Source organism: Phoxinus phoxinus, assembly GCF_949152265.1.
Source record: "Phoxinus phoxinus genome assembly, chromosome: 3".
NCBI classification, from domain to species: domain Eukaryota; kingdom Metazoa; phylum Chordata; class Actinopteri; order Cypriniformes; family Leuciscidae; genus Phoxinus; species Phoxinus phoxinus.
In genome coordinates this window covers 21,252,336-21,271,845 of record NC_136878.1, presented here as the reverse complement: position 1 = coordinate 21,271,845, position 19,510 = coordinate 21,252,336, and the positions used below count along the sequence as shown (strand labels likewise).

General features: G+C 37.5%; 1 protein-coding gene and 1 long non-coding RNA gene across 5 annotated transcripts in view; one reads left to right on the top strand and one right to left on the bottom strand.

Moving 5' to 3' along the window:
• The window catches only part of fibcd1b (fibrinogen C domain containing 1b), a 134,294-nt gene that overhangs the window by 49,125 nt on the left and 65,659 nt on the right, over nucleotides 1–19,510 (top strand). For all 3 annotated transcript variants that reach the window (XM_079608786.1, XM_079608787.1, XM_079608785.1), the window contains one exon: nucleotides 658–794. In XM_079608786.1, the coding sequence (XP_079464912.1) occupies nucleotides 658–794 (137 nt within the window). The remainder of the gene's footprint in view (nucleotides 1–657; nucleotides 795–19,510) is intronic.
• LOC306996371 lies at nucleotides 7,872–16,606 on the bottom strand. Of its 2 annotated transcripts, XR_013797057.1 has the most exons (4): nucleotides 16,468–16,606; nucleotides 13,327–13,458; nucleotides 11,056–11,174; nucleotides 7,872–8,469 (listed from the first exon to the last, which is right to left on the bottom strand). It is a non-coding gene; the product is annotated as an uncharacterized lncRNA (long non-coding RNA). The 2 variants fall into 2 exon arrangements; XR_013797058.1 differs by lacking the exon at nucleotides 11,056–11,174.

Genomic DNA, 19,510 nt, shown 5'->3' with positions numbered 1-19,510 from the left:
GTCCCCGAACAGAGCGCCTCCTCCCACTGTTGACTCATTGATTCTCAATATAAAGAACATCAGACAATTTCACGGAAAACTGTGTTTAAAAAGCGCACATAACTATTGCCTTCTTTTTGTGCCCCGCTGATCTGAATTCTCATTAGACGAGTTGCTGGAAGCCGAAGGAAAGTGGCTGTGCTTAAATTGTGCTCTCGGGAGGCCTAATGTGTCTAAAAGCATTTTACCACTTTTTAAGGTCCTGATGTGTCTGCTGGAGCCACAGGTGTGACTTGTAATGAACCTGGTATGGAGCAGACACTTGTATGCAAGTGTGTGCCAGTGAAGGGGAGTGTGTTTTCTATAATCAGGGAAAAGGATCACTCTTTTGGGAACAGAGACCAATAAATTGAGAAGCACCAGCTGCCTTGGAAAGATGGGCACAAAATCATGTTGGCTAACCTATAGCAATATTCCTTTGGTCATTAAATTAGTCTTGGCCTAGTTCAGCTATTTGCTATTCTGTAACCATCCAGGGATCTAGTATTTGTGTTTTTTGTGTGTGATTATCTCTCTCTCTCTCTCTCTCTCTCTCTCTCTCTCTCTCTCTCTCTCTCTCTCTCTCTCTCTCTCTCTCTCTCTCTCTCTCTCTCTCTCTCTCTCTCTTTCTCTTTCAAGGCTCTCGTCCACGGGACTGTAGTGATATATATGCTAGCGGTCAGAGGGAAGATGGGATCTACTCTGTTTTTCCCACTCATTACCCTGCCGGCTTTCAGGTCTACTGTGATATGAGCACGGATGGAGGTGGATGGACGGTGAGTCACATTACCACATTTGCATATTTGTTCTTGTGAGCTTGTTTTAATATGCAACGCCTGAAGAGTAATTAAATTGTATTATTGGTGGTATCACACCAAAGTGAGGCTTTTATTGTAATCTTATTGTGAATTAAATGGGCAAAAAAGAGAGGTGTGATTCTGGAAACAACTTATTATTCACTTTATATGTGGATTTACACAGATGGGGAACAACAGCCACCACAAAAGAGAGATGTGTGGATTGACGTGTGGACTGACAACTGATTTGAATATTGGTTGTAGAGATGCACTGATTGCAATTTTCTTGGCCAATTCGGATTTCCGATTTCGGATACCAATTTTTGCTGATTCCGATTTTCTTTCTAAGACCTATAATTGACAGCATATACAAACAAATATCTACTTCTCTTCAATGCAAAATGTTGTGCTTTTGTAAAATAAAGAAAACAAACAGGATGCTGCTTTCTGCCATCCCGATTTCTTTTTCATGAAGTTAGTGGTAACATATTAATCGAAACTCAACGGTTACAGGCTACAAGCAAGCTCTTGCGTGAACACTTGGTACATAGATCGTCTCTTCTTCCTCTTCTGCTTTTTCCTATTGTGGCTTTTACCAGCATTGCATTACCGCGCACACCCCCTTCTGGATTGGAGTAATCACCTGTGACTGACTGCATTCGTCGTCTGACTGAATGGACTGAACCGTGACGGTTCGGGACGAATACATGTACAGTTACACCCCTATTATATATAGGGTTGGGTACCGAAACTCTGTGCCAATAGGGAACTGGTTCCGACGTAAACGGTAGTAACGAGACTGAATAAGAACGAAGATTTCGGTGCCTGATTTCGGTGCCTGACTTTTTTTTTATCGCCCCCTGTAAAACATCTCGCGGCACGAATGTTCCAGTACATATAAATAAAACATCTCCAGTTAACCAGCAGAGCATTAATTTCGTTCGTTTGTTAAATAAGAGACGATCTAGCGCTGAAATGTGTTTTTTAAATCAAGTGATTAAAGTGCTCGTTGCCGCTGCGATCAGTGGCGCGGATACAGTGTTTTCTCTTGTGGCTCACGCACACCGCACTGTCTTCACTCGGACGCGCGCTTCAATCCGTTGCGGTGAAATCACAAAATACAATGCACACAAACGTGTCCCTGCTTGATACACAACCACTGATGAGCATTGGTTTTGATGAGAGAAAAAAACTGTACGAATGCGGATTAGAACCCAGAAGTCCAAGTTCAGCAGGCTGCCAGTGTCTCTACACTGTAAAAAATTATGTTATGGCAAAGTAAATAAAACAGGAAAAATCATGTATCTTTTGCTAAGAATAATTTTGTAAAAATGAAAACTTTAGTATATTAAGTAAATCCTAATTAAATACTCATTTTTTACTTGTAAATATTAGACATCCAACAGACAAGTAAAATTGACTTCTGACTCTCTGGCATATTTACATGCATTAATTAAGTACTTGAAGCAAATAAAAAAAATCAAGTAAAATTTACGTCCTTGAAGAAAGAAATCTGCGCATGCGCGGAAAGAAGAAAACCCGCGATGATTGAAGGATTTCCAATCTCCACTCCATCTGCTCTCGACAGGTAAGCAACAGTAAAAAACTGCATTGTATTACGGATTTTAGAATAATTCAATGATTGTATTGTCATCACTTCATTCTATACATTAGAAAAGTTTAGTGTTCTTAAGTTTGAGACGTGCTCCAGAAAAAAAGTTCTGAAAAAAAGAGACGGAGAGGCAGAAAGCACAGAGTTAGCTTTGTAAAAGACGTTAGCCATATTTTTTTTCTCAGTTTATACTGCGGTCACACCCACACCAAACGCGAATAGAGCGTCAAATTCGCGTCTACCGCGTCTAGTTTGACGCTTGAACATTTTGAATGCATTCGCGCGTCTAGGTGAAGCGAAATTGACGCGCGTCCGAGGCGAAATCCGCTTCTTGTGGGAGGGCCAGTGCTAACGTTAGGCGGTGGTCTGTTTGCAAGAAAGGCCGCGAAATTTAAAAATACTACTGTTATTGTGTCACGAAATGTAGTTTTAAGAGTTGTTCAGTTGAGAATGTAGTTGTTTAAAGTTCAAATCTGTGATTTATTTATAAAGATAGCGTCTTTTTTAAAATTTGATCTGACGTTTTCGGAGTTGTGAGATCCAGGCGATCACCGGGCGCGCAGCGCTGATGTAACCCGCCTGGAGCAGCCTTACCTCGGCTAGTCCACCTGACGTTTGCCGCTGGTAAACGAGACATGTTTAAATTCACAATCTATAGCTTCGGTTGTATTATATGAAACATATAAGTTCCCTCATCGTGCACAATATAATTCATTCCCTCATTCATTTGCTAAATCGTGCATACTATCTATTAAATGGTCCCTGCTTTTACTAAATCGTGACCACGTTGTAAATGGCAATAATTCGTTGCCTTATTTAAATCAAAAGGAATGAAATATTACTACTCCCAAATTCCTAATTCGTAGCCATGATATCTCCATTCTGTGTGTAGTAACATGTTAGCATTAATGATGACTATGAGAGTAAGGTCATGCAGGATGTTTTTAATATGATTTGGTATAAGTGAAATAAATAATGTGAATGCAAATGAATTAACTTTTAATTTAAAAAGTATTGTAGTTTACTGATTATTGTTTTTTCCCCCTCTCTTTTCTTAATTTCAGGATATTTCCCAAATACATTCAGTCCTTTGTGACTTCGTTGCTGTAAACCAGTTGAGAGGGACAAAGAGAGAGACCGAACACACGTTAAACAAACAAAACAAAGTTTTTACATTTACAAATTACAGGATTTGTATTTCAGTTTTGTATTAGCTTAAAGGACAAGTTCGGTATTTTGCACTTAAATCCCTGTTTTCAGATCGTTTCTGATGAAATAGAACGGTTAAGATTAAAATGCTTTGTCAAGATTTGATATGCTCACACAAAAATCACTGCAAAAGATGCTTTCCAACAGGTTTTATCGTAGTTTTTGTCCAACTCCATTGACTTGTATTGGATGTGCTGTGAGGTACAAGTCAATGGAGTTGGACAAAAACTACGATAAAACCTGTTGGAAAGCACCGTTTGCAGTGATTTTTGTGTGAGCATATCAGTGAACACCCCTGACCACTCGGTAAGGTTCACGTCTTTGTAAACGAAAGTTTAATGCGTTTTAGGAAGGATATTCCAGTGCACCTACGCAGTCATTGTGGAGGTGGGGGGGAAAGCGAATGAAACCGAAAATTCTCGGGACAGGAGCATGTGTCCAAATTTTAATCTTAACCGTTCTATTTCATCAGAAACGATCTGAAAACAGGGATTTAAGTGCAAAATACCGAAGTTGTCCTTTAAAAGTCTTTCTAAATGTATTGTGTACTTTATGAGTTTCCTTGTTAAGGGTAGGGGGTGGGGGCTGGTTAGCAGGTTTCATTTGTGACAGCAGTTTGTTAATGTCATGTTTTGATACTGAAATTTAGAATGAACTTGACTTAATTTACATGTTTTTGTGTGGTTGTTCATAGGCATTTATCTTCTTTGTTGACTCACTCATTTTGTGACTGCAGAACTGTACCCTTGAGGAAAACCTGTTCTATATGATGCATAGAACTGCTAATTTTAATATGCATTTAATGTATTGTTGAAATTAAAGGTTTAAGCAGCTTGAGCAACAATATACATACAAACTGACCTTAAGCATATGTTTCTGTAGATGCTTATTTCTTAATAAATTACTCTTAACTGCACATTGTCACAGTATTATAAGAGTCACATTATAAGAGTAACATTTAATTTAAAATAATTACCAGCACTGCATAAAAAAAGTAAAATTTATTTAAAATATCAAGTGGTTTTACTTAATTATATTAATTACATCAGATTTGTAAGTAAAAATGACTCAATATAATTTAACAGGCCAGGTTATATGTACTTATTCACTTTGTTAATTTTACTTGGCTTAGTTAAGTAGATTTACTTAATTTCCTTAAATGTGAAATTTACTTGAAAAATATTCGTGCAAAAACTTGCCAAATAAAAATTGAGTAAATTCTACTTGTTGTTTTTCTCAGTGTATAGCACGCAGTGTGTTTATCGTGCATTTGATACGCACTCCATTGAGTGTAATACACGCCACTAATTCTACCCAAACGTATAATACAAACGCACACCACTACTAAACCTACCCTAACCAACCCATGTGTATCTTATGCACGTAAAAACGAATTTTCGCGTATAAATTACACCATAAACACAATGCGTGCATTTAGTGTGACCGGGTTGCGACATCACAGATGATGATAACAGCAGCCGTTCCTCTTCAGGTAAGTCTAGTAGGCCTATATGCCAACTGCAAATCTTGCATATCAAGTAGGCTAGCAAACACTGTTGCCATTCAACAGCGAGTGTGGCAACGTGTGCAAAATGTTTTAACAAAATTCCAACACTTCTTTATACGAGGCTATACTGTGTGTGTTAAATATTTCTGCTCAGTGTCAGATATTTCTCTGCTTAAAGTAAAAGTCAGAATATGTGAAGACAAAATGTTGATCTTGTTTTACATCAGTGGTTCCGTTTATTAAATGGCGCCATTTTTCATTTAATCAGAAATCAGAAAATATTTAAGTTAATATTGTGTCCAGTTTGGCCCTGTAAATAAAAGGGTATTATTTTTTGACAAAGTGCGTGCGGTTTCGTTTTCTTAAGTACCGGTTCAAGAACCATTTACGCACCGGAACCGTTTAAAAAATACCGAGTAGGTACTGGTATCGGATAAAACCCAACCGATACCCAACCCTAATTATATATAATTGCAGTCTTATTCCAACACAAACTTAAAGGAACCATATGTAAGATTGTGGCCAAAACTGGTACTACAATCACTTTCAAATTACTGTAGAGCGGTGTTTCCCCTCCCCCTCCCCAAATGTCAAAACCCAAATTTAAGTAGGCTAAAAAATAAAAAATAAATACTTTTGATATCATATATACATCTCTCTCTAAACAACCATGTACTGGAGCATTAATCCTGGGTTCAGTAATAACATGTAGTTCTTTATAGAATAGTTCTGTTAGTTCTTAACAGAATGACGCTCAAAGTCGCCGTCATATTTTACTGCTTAAAAACATGAAACATATTGTGAAAGCACTTAGTGAGATTGATATGATGATGACAATATGATTGTGATGATGATGATGGTGGCCAGTTATTCTAATTACTCTGGGTTTTGAGATTGTGTATCCGCTGGGTCTCCCTGCGTAGGATTGAATCCTGCTCACAACGGAGGCTGTTCTTTCCTGAACTTTCCCTCAGGGATCAATAACATCTCCATGCACATCTATATATCTGTATACAGTAGCACATTCTAAGTCATCTGTCTATATGTAAATATGCATGGCTCACTGAACTGCAAAATCTATTACATTACTATACATGTTTCTTGTAAATTTGAGGGAAAGAAAGTTTCTTCAGATCTGCAGTAGCACAGTATGTTTTTTCTTTGCCACATGACATACAATACAATACAATATGTATTTATAAAGCACATTTAAAAACAACCAAGGCTGACCAAAGTGCTGTACAGAATGGAAAAATAAATAAAGAAAGAAAGAAAGAAAGAAACACAAAAGAATAGATAAACAATAATCGTGCCTAAATCAAGGAGTATTAAAAGCCAAAGAAAAGAGATAAGTATTTAAAGAAGATTTGAAGTTGGAAACAGAGGGAGCTAATCTAATGGATAGAGGTAGACTGTTCCAAAGCTTTGGGCCTGCAGTCGCAAAAGTGCGCAAAAGGGCCAATTTGTTGATGGCTTTATAAAATAATACTATTTTAAAATCAATTCTAAATTTGACAGGTAGCCAGTGCAGGGTGGATAAAACAGGGGTGACCGACTCATACTTGCGGGTCCCAGTGAGGAGTCTAGCAGCTGACGGGAGAAGGAAGACTGAGATACACCAATATAAAGTGAATTACAATAGTCTAGACATGTTGTTACGAAAGCATGAGTCACTGTTTGGAAGTTACTCTGGGTTAAAAAAGGTGTCATTTTAGAGAGTTGGCAAAGATGAAAATAGCATGATTTTACAAAAGTACTGATCTGTTTATCAAATTTTAGGTTGTGATCAAACAGAAAGCCCAGATTTCTAGCACATTGAATGCATCACTGATGGATCAGTGCATAAATGTTAATACTGTACAAAACACGGTTCTAATCACAGTCACATGTGCCTAGATACACAGATTACATATGCATGTGCATATAGGAGTATATGGAAAAGAGTAAAATCAGTCACATAATAGAGGCTGTTGATAGAAGAGAGAGATAGAAAGAGAATGATGTTGAGAGGAAATGGCTTGAGGCGAGAGATGGTCTATGCAGTCTGTCAGGCTATTAGTTCTTCATAACCGTCCCACTTTTTGCTGTTCAAGAGACTGTTGCAACTGGGAAAGAAGACACCCACAGTCATACATGTATGTGTGTGTGTTTGGGCTGGTTGTGGTGGTGGTGGTGGTGTGGGTGTGGGGGGGGGGGGGGGCTGGGTGGCTGGGGGGGGGGGGGTGTAGTGCTGGTGTGTGTGTGTAGTGCTGGTGTGTGTGTATATTGAAGGGAGACTAATGAAATGTAAAAATGAAATGAGCCAAAGAGGCGAAGAACAACGAGAGAGAATAGAGAGACTTAGATACTACCGTTTAAAATGTGTGTTCAGTAAGATTTCAGAAAGTACACATTAAATTGTACATACTGAAAGTACACATTACAAATTCTGCCCTTTTGACCTTTTATCAAAGAAACACAAAACATTTTTCAATTCATTTAATTGAATTAAATTCATTAAACAAAATGCTCAAGAGAAAGACAAAGCATTTGGTTTATGGAAGATGTCTTCAAAATAGTGGTGAAGTCAGCACAAACTATTCAAACTGTCAACAACATAATTAGAAATTAGAAACCTTTAGAAATTTAAAATAAATCAATTTATCTATGATCTGCTATACGTGAAACTGGCTATTTTGTTCTATCAACTCATACTGACCTTTATTTAGTTTTAGTTCCCGGCTTTCGTTTACGGTAAGTCTGAATACAACTTTGTGTCTAGATAACCGCGTGTATGGAGATATAAGCCATACTGTAACTCCTGGCTTGATTTGCTGCTCTTGTTCCAGCACTATCATTCGTGATTTTCAGTACAAAAATGGGTCATCATTTATTACCGCTTTGAGCTTAAATAGCCCTACAAAACACACACCATCTTCCCATTGCAGACTGCATGTCCACAGTCACAGTTTAGGGTGAATTCCACCCACTCAAATCCATTTTATTTTGACATCTAATAATTGATTGCATGTGTTCGCAAAGTCATGCACTGTCCCGATGACATAAGCTGAAAGTGAAGTGTGCCACTGCTACAACAAATGGAAATGGTCCTGTAGACTGAGCTACTTTGAGCCTGTGCTGTGACCTACAGCTTTGCTTTAATATCAAAATGAGACCTTTTAATCCTCTCGTTCTTTACTACGTATGTCCTGCCCTTGTCCTTTTGTTGCTTCTTGTTTTCATTTCGGCAGTGAGCATGACAGAGGAAAGAGAGAACACTTCTTTCTGCCAGACACCGGGAGCTCCTATAAGTAGGAATGACACTTTTCCCCCCCTCAGCATTAATGCTAAAAAAGAGAGAAACAGAGAGGTGATGTGGGGAGGCACACATGTGTAAAAAAAAAAGAAAAAAAGAATTGGTTTCTTCTACACTGATATTTCTTCAGGTAAAACCAAGCATAACATTACAGGCATACACACACCTAAGGCTTTGACAGATAAAAGTATTTAGGTGTCAGTCAAGATGTTTTACATCTTTTCTTTTGACTTGGTCATGCATTGGAGTAATTCTGTATGTCTCTTTCTTTCACCATCTGTTACTTTTTCTCTCACACACACATGTACAGTATGCACACATCTATGTATTCTTGCACAAAAAACACACACGCTCACGTGCATTATCACCTGTGGTGGCGATATATTCTGTATTCCGTTTGTGACCCGTGCTTTGCCCCGAGATAATGTATTCCACTATTATTTTTTTATCTGCTAAAAGGAGAGGACTAAAAATGAGCACTATATAAATCATTTATGGGAGCAGATCTATTAGAGTGCTACGTGATCCGGCATTATCAAATGGTGCTTTTATCAAAAGTACCCACAACTCCTCTCTGAAATATTAAAAAAGCACTAAGACCTGAAATGTAAAAGTTTTAGATTGAAACTCAATTTGTGGACACACTATTGGGGGGAGGGGGCAGCACTTGGAATGCAACTTGTTTTTCTTCCCTTTCTGGAAAAATGGTTTTCAATGTCTGGTTGTTTCTTATTACTCATTCATATTTCATAGCCCGGTTGTATATTTCCAAATGCGTGTTTTTAAATAATTGCGCAGGGCGAAGGCAGTTCCACAGGGTTGTAGCTGTGATTGGATCGAGTAAGCCACTATTTTCATAACACATTTTATGTTATGAGATTAGGTTTTGAGATGAAATGAGGGGTTAGAGTTATAGACATGTAGAAATTGAGACAATATAGACATGGAAAATAAATCATAGCAGGAGGGAAATGTCAGAGCATTGATTTATTTTATTATTTTGAACTGAAAACGTTTGTGCAGGCGTGACCTTTTTGAAATGACCGTCTTTAATGGTGGCTAAGTGTATGGTGTAAACTGTTAAATAAATCATTGTTTTCCTGTTTGGGTGCACAAAAAAACACCATTCAAAGAAATTGAATCAAGGATAACAGTTTACAATAAGGTTTTGTGTGTAAACATTAGTGAATGTATTAGGCATTTGTGAATCAATGGACAATAGGTATTATTATGTATTGACTCTTCTATTTTTTTAAATTGGTTAATTAACAATTTACAAAATGTAGAAATATTTGAAATAAAAATTAAATATACCCTACCATTTTTATTTTTAATTATGAACTTTTTGTGTTTGTTGGGTTAACTATATTAATAATTTACAGCATTTATTAATCTTAGTTATGTAGAAATTGACATTAAGATTAATTAATGCTGTAAAACTTGTTAGTTTAACTGAACAGTTATAATTATTATTATTATTATTATCATCATTTTATTTGTATTAATTTTCAGTATGTATTAATCTATTTTAATTATACAGTCAGTTAAGGGTAACATATTTACCGTTAAAGGGGTGGTAAAATGCCCTTTTCACAAGATGTAAAATAAATCTCTGATGTCCCCAGAGTGTGTGTGTTTGTGAATTTTTAGCTCAAAATACCTCACAGATATTTTCATATAGCATGTTAAAGTTGTCACTTTTTGAGGCTCAGCAAAAACGCACCGTTTTGTGCCTGGCCCTTTAAATGCAAATGAGCTGCCGCAGAGGGCGGGGTTTCAAGAGCTCATGTGTGTTAGCAGCTCCAATTACCTCACGCAGACACAGTAAAATGACAGGAACTGTTCTGCCTTTTATGTTTAAACGGAGTCAGACAATGATGGAGAGACTCATGAAGAAGTGACAACACGTAGAATGCAACAGGACGTCTCTGAATGGTTAGTTGATGAATTTATGTAGCTGATGTGGCGTTAACTATCTTCAATTAGCATATTCTGTCATGATAATCTATACATCGCTCGTATAGGAACTGTTGTGAGATGCACACAGAGTGACTTTCTATTGCATGTGAAAAGACAGATGCTAAAGTTTGAGCCGACTCGCAAATGTGCTCACTACAACAACTCTTCCTCTTCTCAACATGGACTGCATGCTCTTGGGGGCAGGGTTTATGTAAATTTTAGGGTTGGTGATGTCACTAACCCGTGAGGAATGTCATGTACTAGTCCATACCAGACGTTTGTTGTAGTCTTTAAAAAACGATTTCTTTAAAATCAAATATCTCCCTTTGTTTTGAACTTTGGGCGTTGTAACTTTGCAGATGTTGTTTATGCTCAAACAGCAACATTTCACATTAACTAAAGTTAGAAAAGTGAAATCATACTCAACCACCACTTTAAAATCTATTTGTTTGTATTTAAAGAAATTAATTAAGATCAGATTATTCAAAGTATTACATTATTTAATGTCTACATATGGTAGAGTGTTACTGAATCAAGTTCAACACACACACACACACACACACACACACACACACACACACACACACACACACACACACACACACACACACACACACACACACACACACACACACACACACACACAAAACACACACACCTTGCTGTGAGATGTGCAGTAATGATGGCCAATGACAGTCTCTAAATCTTCAGATTAAACATCAAACATGATTCTGTCTCTCCCAATTGATCACTCCATATACTAATCCAGTAATTCCCCTGTTCGGAGCAGGAAAATAGGGATGGTGGAGGAGAACAAAGGGGGAGAGATAAATGTTAAGAATTGATGGCAGAGAACATTAGTGAAAACGGGGAACACTCAAAGAAAGGAAGAGAATAGAAAGAAGGGTGTGCGGTCCGAGAACAAAAGAGTGGCTTTTGAGACCCAGCTTCATAAGCGTGCTGAAAGAGCATATGTTCCCATCCCTGCCGGCTGCGTTCTCACACTTCCCTGGGAACGTGATGCTGTCAGAGAAACATTAAGCTGCATCTCTACAGCTATCATTTCCTTGCTGCATTCATTTATGATCTAGATCTCTACTTCTCTCTCTCGCCTTCATTGCACGAGTCGTTAGTGTGATGACTATCGTCATCCTGATTAAAAGCAGACATCTGTTTTGAGTGTCTTGTAGACAAGGGATCCTGCCCTCGTGATGCAATCAGCCTCACTTCCAGCCATCAGACTAAATACTGATCGTCTGATCGTGACATGGTGTGGAAAACTGGAAAGCTGGTTTAAGCTAGCTTATCGCTTAGATCGCAAGAAGGTCACATATGTTTTTGTGTAGAGGTCTGCACAGTTACAGAGACAATGCACAGTCAGGTGTCATTATCAAATTACAAGCCAGGGTTATCATTCACTTTTGTTTGTAGCCCTGGCTCATTTGGTGGCATCTGTCTGTCTCTGTCTATCTGTCTACAACGCTTTTTACAATTTTGCAAAGTTTTGAAGCATGTCAATGTCAAGCCAACATTCAATATTTATCTTGACATACTTTGCTTTATAGTTGAAAATTAAGAAATTTGAAATTTCAATTACTTTTAATTCTACTTTCTCAGAGCCCTGCATATGCCATGTGGGGGATAGATAATGTGGCCACAATTAAAAAATTAGTTCCCAAAATGTTTTTTTATTTTTATAATTTAGGTACAATGGCCCTCATTTATCAATCTTGCGTCGAAACGGGCGTATATGTTGGCGTAAGATTATGCTTACACTCCTCTCACCGCCTGATTTATGAAGCTGTGCGTACCTTTGAAATTCAGGTGTACGCAAAACCTGCCTCTTGATAAATGCCGCGGCTGAAAACGATCGTCATTAGATTAACACACCCCTATATATTCATGTCTCCGCCTCCCCCACGCCCTCATTTTACGCCATGGACACACGGAAGACGGCAAAGAGGAGAAACTTCTCCGGTGGAAATCCAGTTTAAATCGTTGGTTGGTTGAGCAAATTATCTATCACAATGCATTATTTTACAGCACGTGTTTTGAAACTATTAGCGTTGAATTTCGCATGACGTCACATGTAATGGGGTGTATGATGATGTGAATAATTGCATGACAATTTGTAATATTTTTCTTATTAGTATTATGATTTTGATTATTAATGACGCTTATTGTTATTTAGAAGAAGAATGTCTTTGTTATTATTATTATTTGTATTATTATTATTATTTAAAAGAAGAAGAATGTCATTTGAATTATTTTGTCAGTCTGAATTATTTTTTGGTCATTGAAAACCTTTCATTACTGAACCCAGTCCGTGCGCACCTGCCGGGCTTAACTCACAAAAATAAACACTGAAGTTTATCATTTCTATGTTGTTGTTTTTTTACAGTGGGTCATAATATATCATATCTTTAGTTTGTCAGTGCGTTTTGTGGTGTTAGGAATTGTTTTTCTGTGCATTTCAGCACTAACTCAAAACGTGCATACATGTACACCACCTCCTGAGCTGGCGTAGGATTTGAGCGTGCCGTACGCCAACGTCCATATTGATAAATCGCAAAGTCACCGTGGTTTTGGGTGTACGCCAGGTGTACGCTGGAAATTTGGTGTACGCACTTTTCATAAATGAGGGCCATTGTCACCACAAATTAGCACAACAAAGCAATATTGTGGCCACGATATCTGTTTTTTCATCCGCATGTCATGTGCGGGACATGACTAATCAGCATGCATTTTATGTTTTGGGTATGACACTTCTGGACCAAGACAACTCTTTAGGACATTTCACAAAAGTATTTGTACATTTTGAAGTTAATGTAACATGTCTATAGTAATTCATATGATGAAGTGAAGAAAATGTTTTTAGCATAAATTTTTTCAGATGCCATTTTGTATCTAATACAAAGGTAGAGCTTACCTGTGGCTTAAAGGTAGGGTAGGCAATTGCGGAGAGGCTAGCATTAGCAAGTTAGCTTTGAAAGCATAAGCCCCCACCCTCCCTTCAGTGTCTCCAAAGCCACGCTTCCTCCATGAACGCACACAGCAGATTCTGTAAAGCATCACGAGATGCGGCGTTAAATTACCTCATAAATCAATGTTAATCAAAATTTATTTGTTGAGCACATTTAAAAACAACACAAGTTGACCAAAGTGCTTTACATGTAAAAAATTACCCAATAAACACACAACAACAACAACTCAATAACATTGATCAGTGTCTCAAAACCTATGGACAATTGTATGCCACAGTGTAGAGGTGTGTTGTCAGCATAGATTTAAAACATTCTAACGAGTCACATGATCTGATATGCAGAGGAAGACTATTCCAAAGACTTGGGGCTGCCACAGAGAAGACACAATCTCCTTTGGTTTTCAACCGTGATTTGGGAACATGTAAGAGCAAACTCTGGGAAGATCTTAGAGGTCTAGCAGGACAATGATGCTGTAACAGACATGACATGTACTCCAAAGCAAGACTGCATGTGCAAACCTTTAAAAAACATAATTAAAACTTTATATTGGACCCCAAAATTCACAGGAAGCCAGTACAAATAGGCCAGCACCGGAGAAATGCTAGACCATTTCCTTGTGCCTGTCAACAGTTTGGCTGCTGCATTTTGCACTAGCTGCAACCTTGAGATCAAGTTTCTTGACAACTCCAAATATAATGTGTTGCAATAATCTAATCTGGATTAAATAAACGCATGAATGACCAATTCCATGTCCTTAAAATACAGAATTATCTTCAATTTAGCAATGCTCCGCAATTGAAAGAAGCTACTTTTAACCACGGCATTGATTTGTTTGTCAAATTTCAGCTCTGAATAAAAAATTACTCCAAGGTTCCTCAATTGAGTATTGACATTAATGGCTAAAGGGTCAAGATGTACAGAAAGCTGTTTGGTGACTCATGTCGCAAAGCACATGACATTACATTACAATAATAATGAATGCAAACAACTTACAGAGCTCTTACTTGTACCACTTGACTGCTGCATTGATAGTGTTGACTTAGAAACGCATAATATCCGAGTCTGAGGATGTCAACAGCTCCAGGTAGAATGTCACGGGTTGCCATCTCATAATTACGGTTACGACATGGCGTGAATGCAACATAAGCTTGTTTATTTTGGTTCAGGAGGAACTGTAAATGTGGCTGATGATTGTTTGCAGCACTCAGTGACTGTCTGTCTACAACTCTGCATAGCCTTAAGGAACGCACTGATGGCGTGTGATGTCTGCGTGAGCAGGGTGTGCGGAGGTATGAAAATACATACGTTGACAGGCAGGTAGGACATCGTATGATTGGACAAATGTTTTTTAGCTTCCAAAGAAGACAAATGTACATTTTTAAATATTTAGACCGCTTCTAATATTTAGACCACTTCTGTTATTGATTGTTATAGAGTTTCAAACAGTGTTTTATAAAACAAATTGCCTACCCTACCTTTAACTTAAGTGTCCAAACACTTTTTGGTGCCAATGTTGATCATGTGCACGGCTGCTTCTGTTGTAGTTAGTGAAGGGTTAAACCAATAAAATGCACAGTGTTTAAGCAGCTGCCAGTTGACTTCCTTCAGCTGACACGCTCCTGGCAATGAACGCATATGCTTTGAGATAGATGCATTGACTTTCTAATTGACTGATTGACAGACACATTGATCTCTTAATGACTGCTAGCCATTCAAGACCCTAGACAGGAACACCACCTACTCCTCATGTTCATTGTGCTAGTGTTTGTCCTATGAATGACAGTAGAAATGCCTCCGATGTCCCTCCGCTGTCTACCAAGGGTTCTGTCACTTGTTTAAGTACTCTGCAGTGAAGCTTTGTAAGACTTCAGCTCCTAGGGAGAGAATCAGCAGTGCTGAATATCTTTTAACTGAAATCTTGCTGGTAGTTGACTGATGAAAGCCACAGTCTGTAGAAATCAGTTTGTAATTCAATTTTAGAGACATCAATTAATCAGAATGTCTTGTTCAGTTTTTGATTAGCCATTTGATTTTTTTCCTTTTTTCAAAAGGTTATTATAATAACTTTTAATTATGCTAGAATAATGCTTTTCATGAATAGCTTTTATGAGACAATTGTTCAATGACTTTTAACCAACTAATCTTAAGGTGATTTTTAGTGCATGTCTGAAGTCAGTTTCCCTTAAAGGGCACACCTGTTATGCAAAATTCACTTTTACATGGTGTTTGAACATAAATTTGTGTTGGCAGTGTGTGTACACAACCAGCCTATAATGATACAAATCCAAAACATTTTACATTTTAAATCCCCATAAATTATAAACACTGTCTCAGAACGAGCTGTTCTCGGAATCAATGCAATGTGATGTAGAATTGCACAAGCCCCGCCCATGACTGTTGATTGACACTGCAGTTTGAGCACAGACCCCGCCCTAAGTGAGCTGGACACCGTTTCGGCCATTGTTTCGACACTGGAGCAGCTGTAGAATGTCTCTGAAAGCGATCGAGGTGTTTTGTTTTTTAGATGTTAGAATAAACATAGCAGTCTTCATTTACTCTCGTTGTTACTCGAGGATTGATCAGTACAACGGCTCTCGTGATCAAGCTTACAGACTCCGTAGCGACAGGACTAACGTAACGTTACTGATCACGGCGGAAATGAAAGTGAGAGCGAGCACTTTATGACAGCTCGAGCTCATCGAGTCGTTTACAGATATATAGTTTACCAGTTTATAAAGCTGAAAAGGTGTGTATATATTTGTTTACTGTTAGTTGTAAAGAGTGTTTTGTGTACTTCGCTGTCTAACGTTACTATGTTCCATGATAATGAAAGGGAGAGAGAGAATTTATGGATAAGACTTAATGCGCACTTCTTATACTGTGTTTATTCTTACAGTGATTTTCTGCAGTAAAACTAACGCTTCATCTTTTGTGTGATGTACAATAAACTTAATTTAACTCATCAGTATATTTTGCTCATCATTCAGAATCAGACGGGGTGTAACGTTAGCCTACTACAGCAGGCTTGTATTAATACTGGAGCAGATGGCATATAAGTTATAAACGTAAATAATAAAAAAACATACCTGTTCTATCTCTATTCAGCATATTCTCTAGCTCTGTGGGCATTATTGTCCGACTCGAACACCGTTACTGTGAGTTTCTGTTTTGATATTATCATCTTTCTGTGAGATGAGATTGTTGTCCTGGCTCTGAGTGCGAGCTGGTTAGGCTCCGCCCCCTGTGCTTGGAAACGCATCTCATTAACTTTTAAAGGAGACACACTAAAACGGTGCATTTTTCTCAGCCCCCAAAAATTACAATTTAAACATTCTGTAAAAAGTTATCTGTGGGGTATTTTGAACTAAAACTTCACATACACACTCTGGGGACATCAGAGACGTATTTTACATCTTGTGAAAAGGGGCATAATAAGGGTGACCACCTGTCCCGCATTTTGCGGGACAGTCCCGAAATTTGAAGCTTTGTCCCGCGTCCCGTAAGTCATAAACAGTGTCCCGCATTTTAATGTTGTCTGTATTTTATTTAATCGTCCTTTAAATTACAATTCTACAATTAAAAAAAATTGATAATAAGAAAACACTGAACATGCGCAGCGCAGCCGTTATTATTGGTTCTAGCCAGAGCGGGAAAACAAACACTGAGAAGAAAGAAGAAAAAAAAACACACACACACAAAAAAATATAAATTCAAGATGCACTGAATCCGGTAAGAACGCATTCAATCTTTCTATTCTTCACTAATGGAATTTATGTGCTTATTTGGAAATGTGCTTTTTAGCGATTGGATTATTATTTTCATTTAATTATTTAGATTGAATAGACCCGTGCTGTTAAAATGAGTTTTATATTAATAGTGACGTTCACAGCGCCGGTCAGCGCCATCATTAACATTTTTATAAAGCCTATTAGCAATTTAAAGCATGTTAACATCACTGCAAAAAGACATCTAATATAAAATCAATATTTATTCACCTAGTATAATAATAGTAAGTTTTCTCCCTCGTGTCCCGCATTGTCCCGCAAAATCAGGTCTGCTGACCTGCAACAGAGCAATAGCCAGGTGGTCACCCTAGGGTGCCCTTTAATATCACACAGGTGTCTTAGCAAAGTAGCCTAAGATATAGTTAATCACATTATAGTTCATCATCTACTAATGTATGTACATGATAGTCAGTATATGTATGATATAATAATTAATAATAATGAATAATGTATATCTACTGATTTATTAATTTAGTTTGATAACTGTACTTGTGCTTTAGGTCTTTTGAAAAACTACCGTATTGTTCCGAATATATAAATGTTTTTCTATTGGAAATCCATCTGAAAAAATGGGGTCTTACCTTTGTGTCAATAATACACCCCAAATACGTGTTTGAGTGTTTCCCCCAGGACTGATAAATGCAGCGGCGTCATCAAATGAATCTCATTAAGCAGCCAAATACGATGTGTCAGATTGTAATGTTAGAAGATGGCGAGCCCAAAAAGACAGTCTCAAAAATGCTAACCGTCAAAGAAATGCTACCACGGTCTTAAAAGCCGCCACTTCCAAGAAACTGACAGGCAAGTGTGTCAGCACATTGTCGAAAAAAAGGGCTGTCCATAACCAGAGCCGTCATCCAGCTGCACTGTATATGCCCAAAGAGCTGAACTTACCCACCTCATAATTTCTTATTTCGGCTACATACTGACATACTTGCCTGTCAATATCCTCTAAGCGGCCACTTTGGCCACTAATGGATTAGCGCTTGCCCTCCGAATCCAGGGAGAAACTGCTGTCTTTTCAGCGATATGTGAGTGGCCTAAGGAAAAAAAAAACATTAATATCCCCCTGGATCATATACTGTAGGTAATGCGGATCAAACACCTTTGTGTCATGCCAGCATCTGTCACTGTACATAAAAAAGGTGAGAAATCAGTCATAGTGAAATCTACTAAATAACAACTTCAGTTTATATTTATGGTAGCTATATGCCATAAAGTGTTTAACAATTTAAATATGAAAAATATGCAATATGAAAAGTATTTTCTTTAAAAGATTTAGTTTAGTTTTCAAAAAACCTTTTTACAAAATGTACATCTTGAAGGGGGGGGGGGGGGGGGGGTTGTCTTATATTCAGAACAATATGGTATTTGGTTTGAAATATATGAAGTTTCCTTAAAATGTCCTGCTTTGTGGTGGTTCTTTGCTTTCAAACAAAACACCTTGGCGATGTTTTCAAACATTTTTGCTTTAAAACATCACCAAAGGTGTTTATTCAGTTGCATAGGGAATTAAAAATTTAAAGATAATATTATCAGTATGTATTACTAGTATTACATTTAAAAGAGTGCACACAAGTGAGCTCAAGATTAAAGTTGTATGCAATCTCATGACATGATGGAAAAAATCAAGGATTTAATTCTAAACAGCCAGTCATTGATCAAATTCAAATGCTGAGCTGGCTTAATAATAAATAAATAAATACACAAGAGGAATTTGTGCATAATAAATTCACAAACCTTCTACTACAATGACTAATGAAAATTCTTCTCTTTGTAGCTGCGTGCAAAATTTATTTATTGATTTTGTGTTGAAATGATGTTGCCTTGCATTAGGAATATTAAGAATTGACTAGTGGAAAATAAATACTGCATATAAAAGTATCCTCATGTAGCCTACAATGCTGTAAGCTGCATTTTAAAAATCTGAAACCTGTTGAAATCTTGCAATTCATATGAGACTGATTAATAATCTACAAATACCGATGAGAAGCATAGACAAATGGAGGTGTAAAGACCGTTCAAACTGATGAATGATTTAATTTTCCTCTCTCATACAGACAGCCCAATACGAATAGAGCCCATATTTCAGTTATTTTTTATTAAAGACAGGTGAATCCCTAGGCTAAATGTAAGGCCAAGAAAATTCTCAAAAGTTCAGTTCCATTGGACACAGCTATTAATTAAAACTTAATAATAACTCTCCTTACACAAATGAAGAATTTAAACCATGAAGTCACGACTTGGGTCTTCTAAATATTTAACGAATGGAATAAACTTCAAACTTTTAATGATGCAGGCTTAATACTTCATCTTATTCCCTGAGGAATGTAAAAGGCATAAC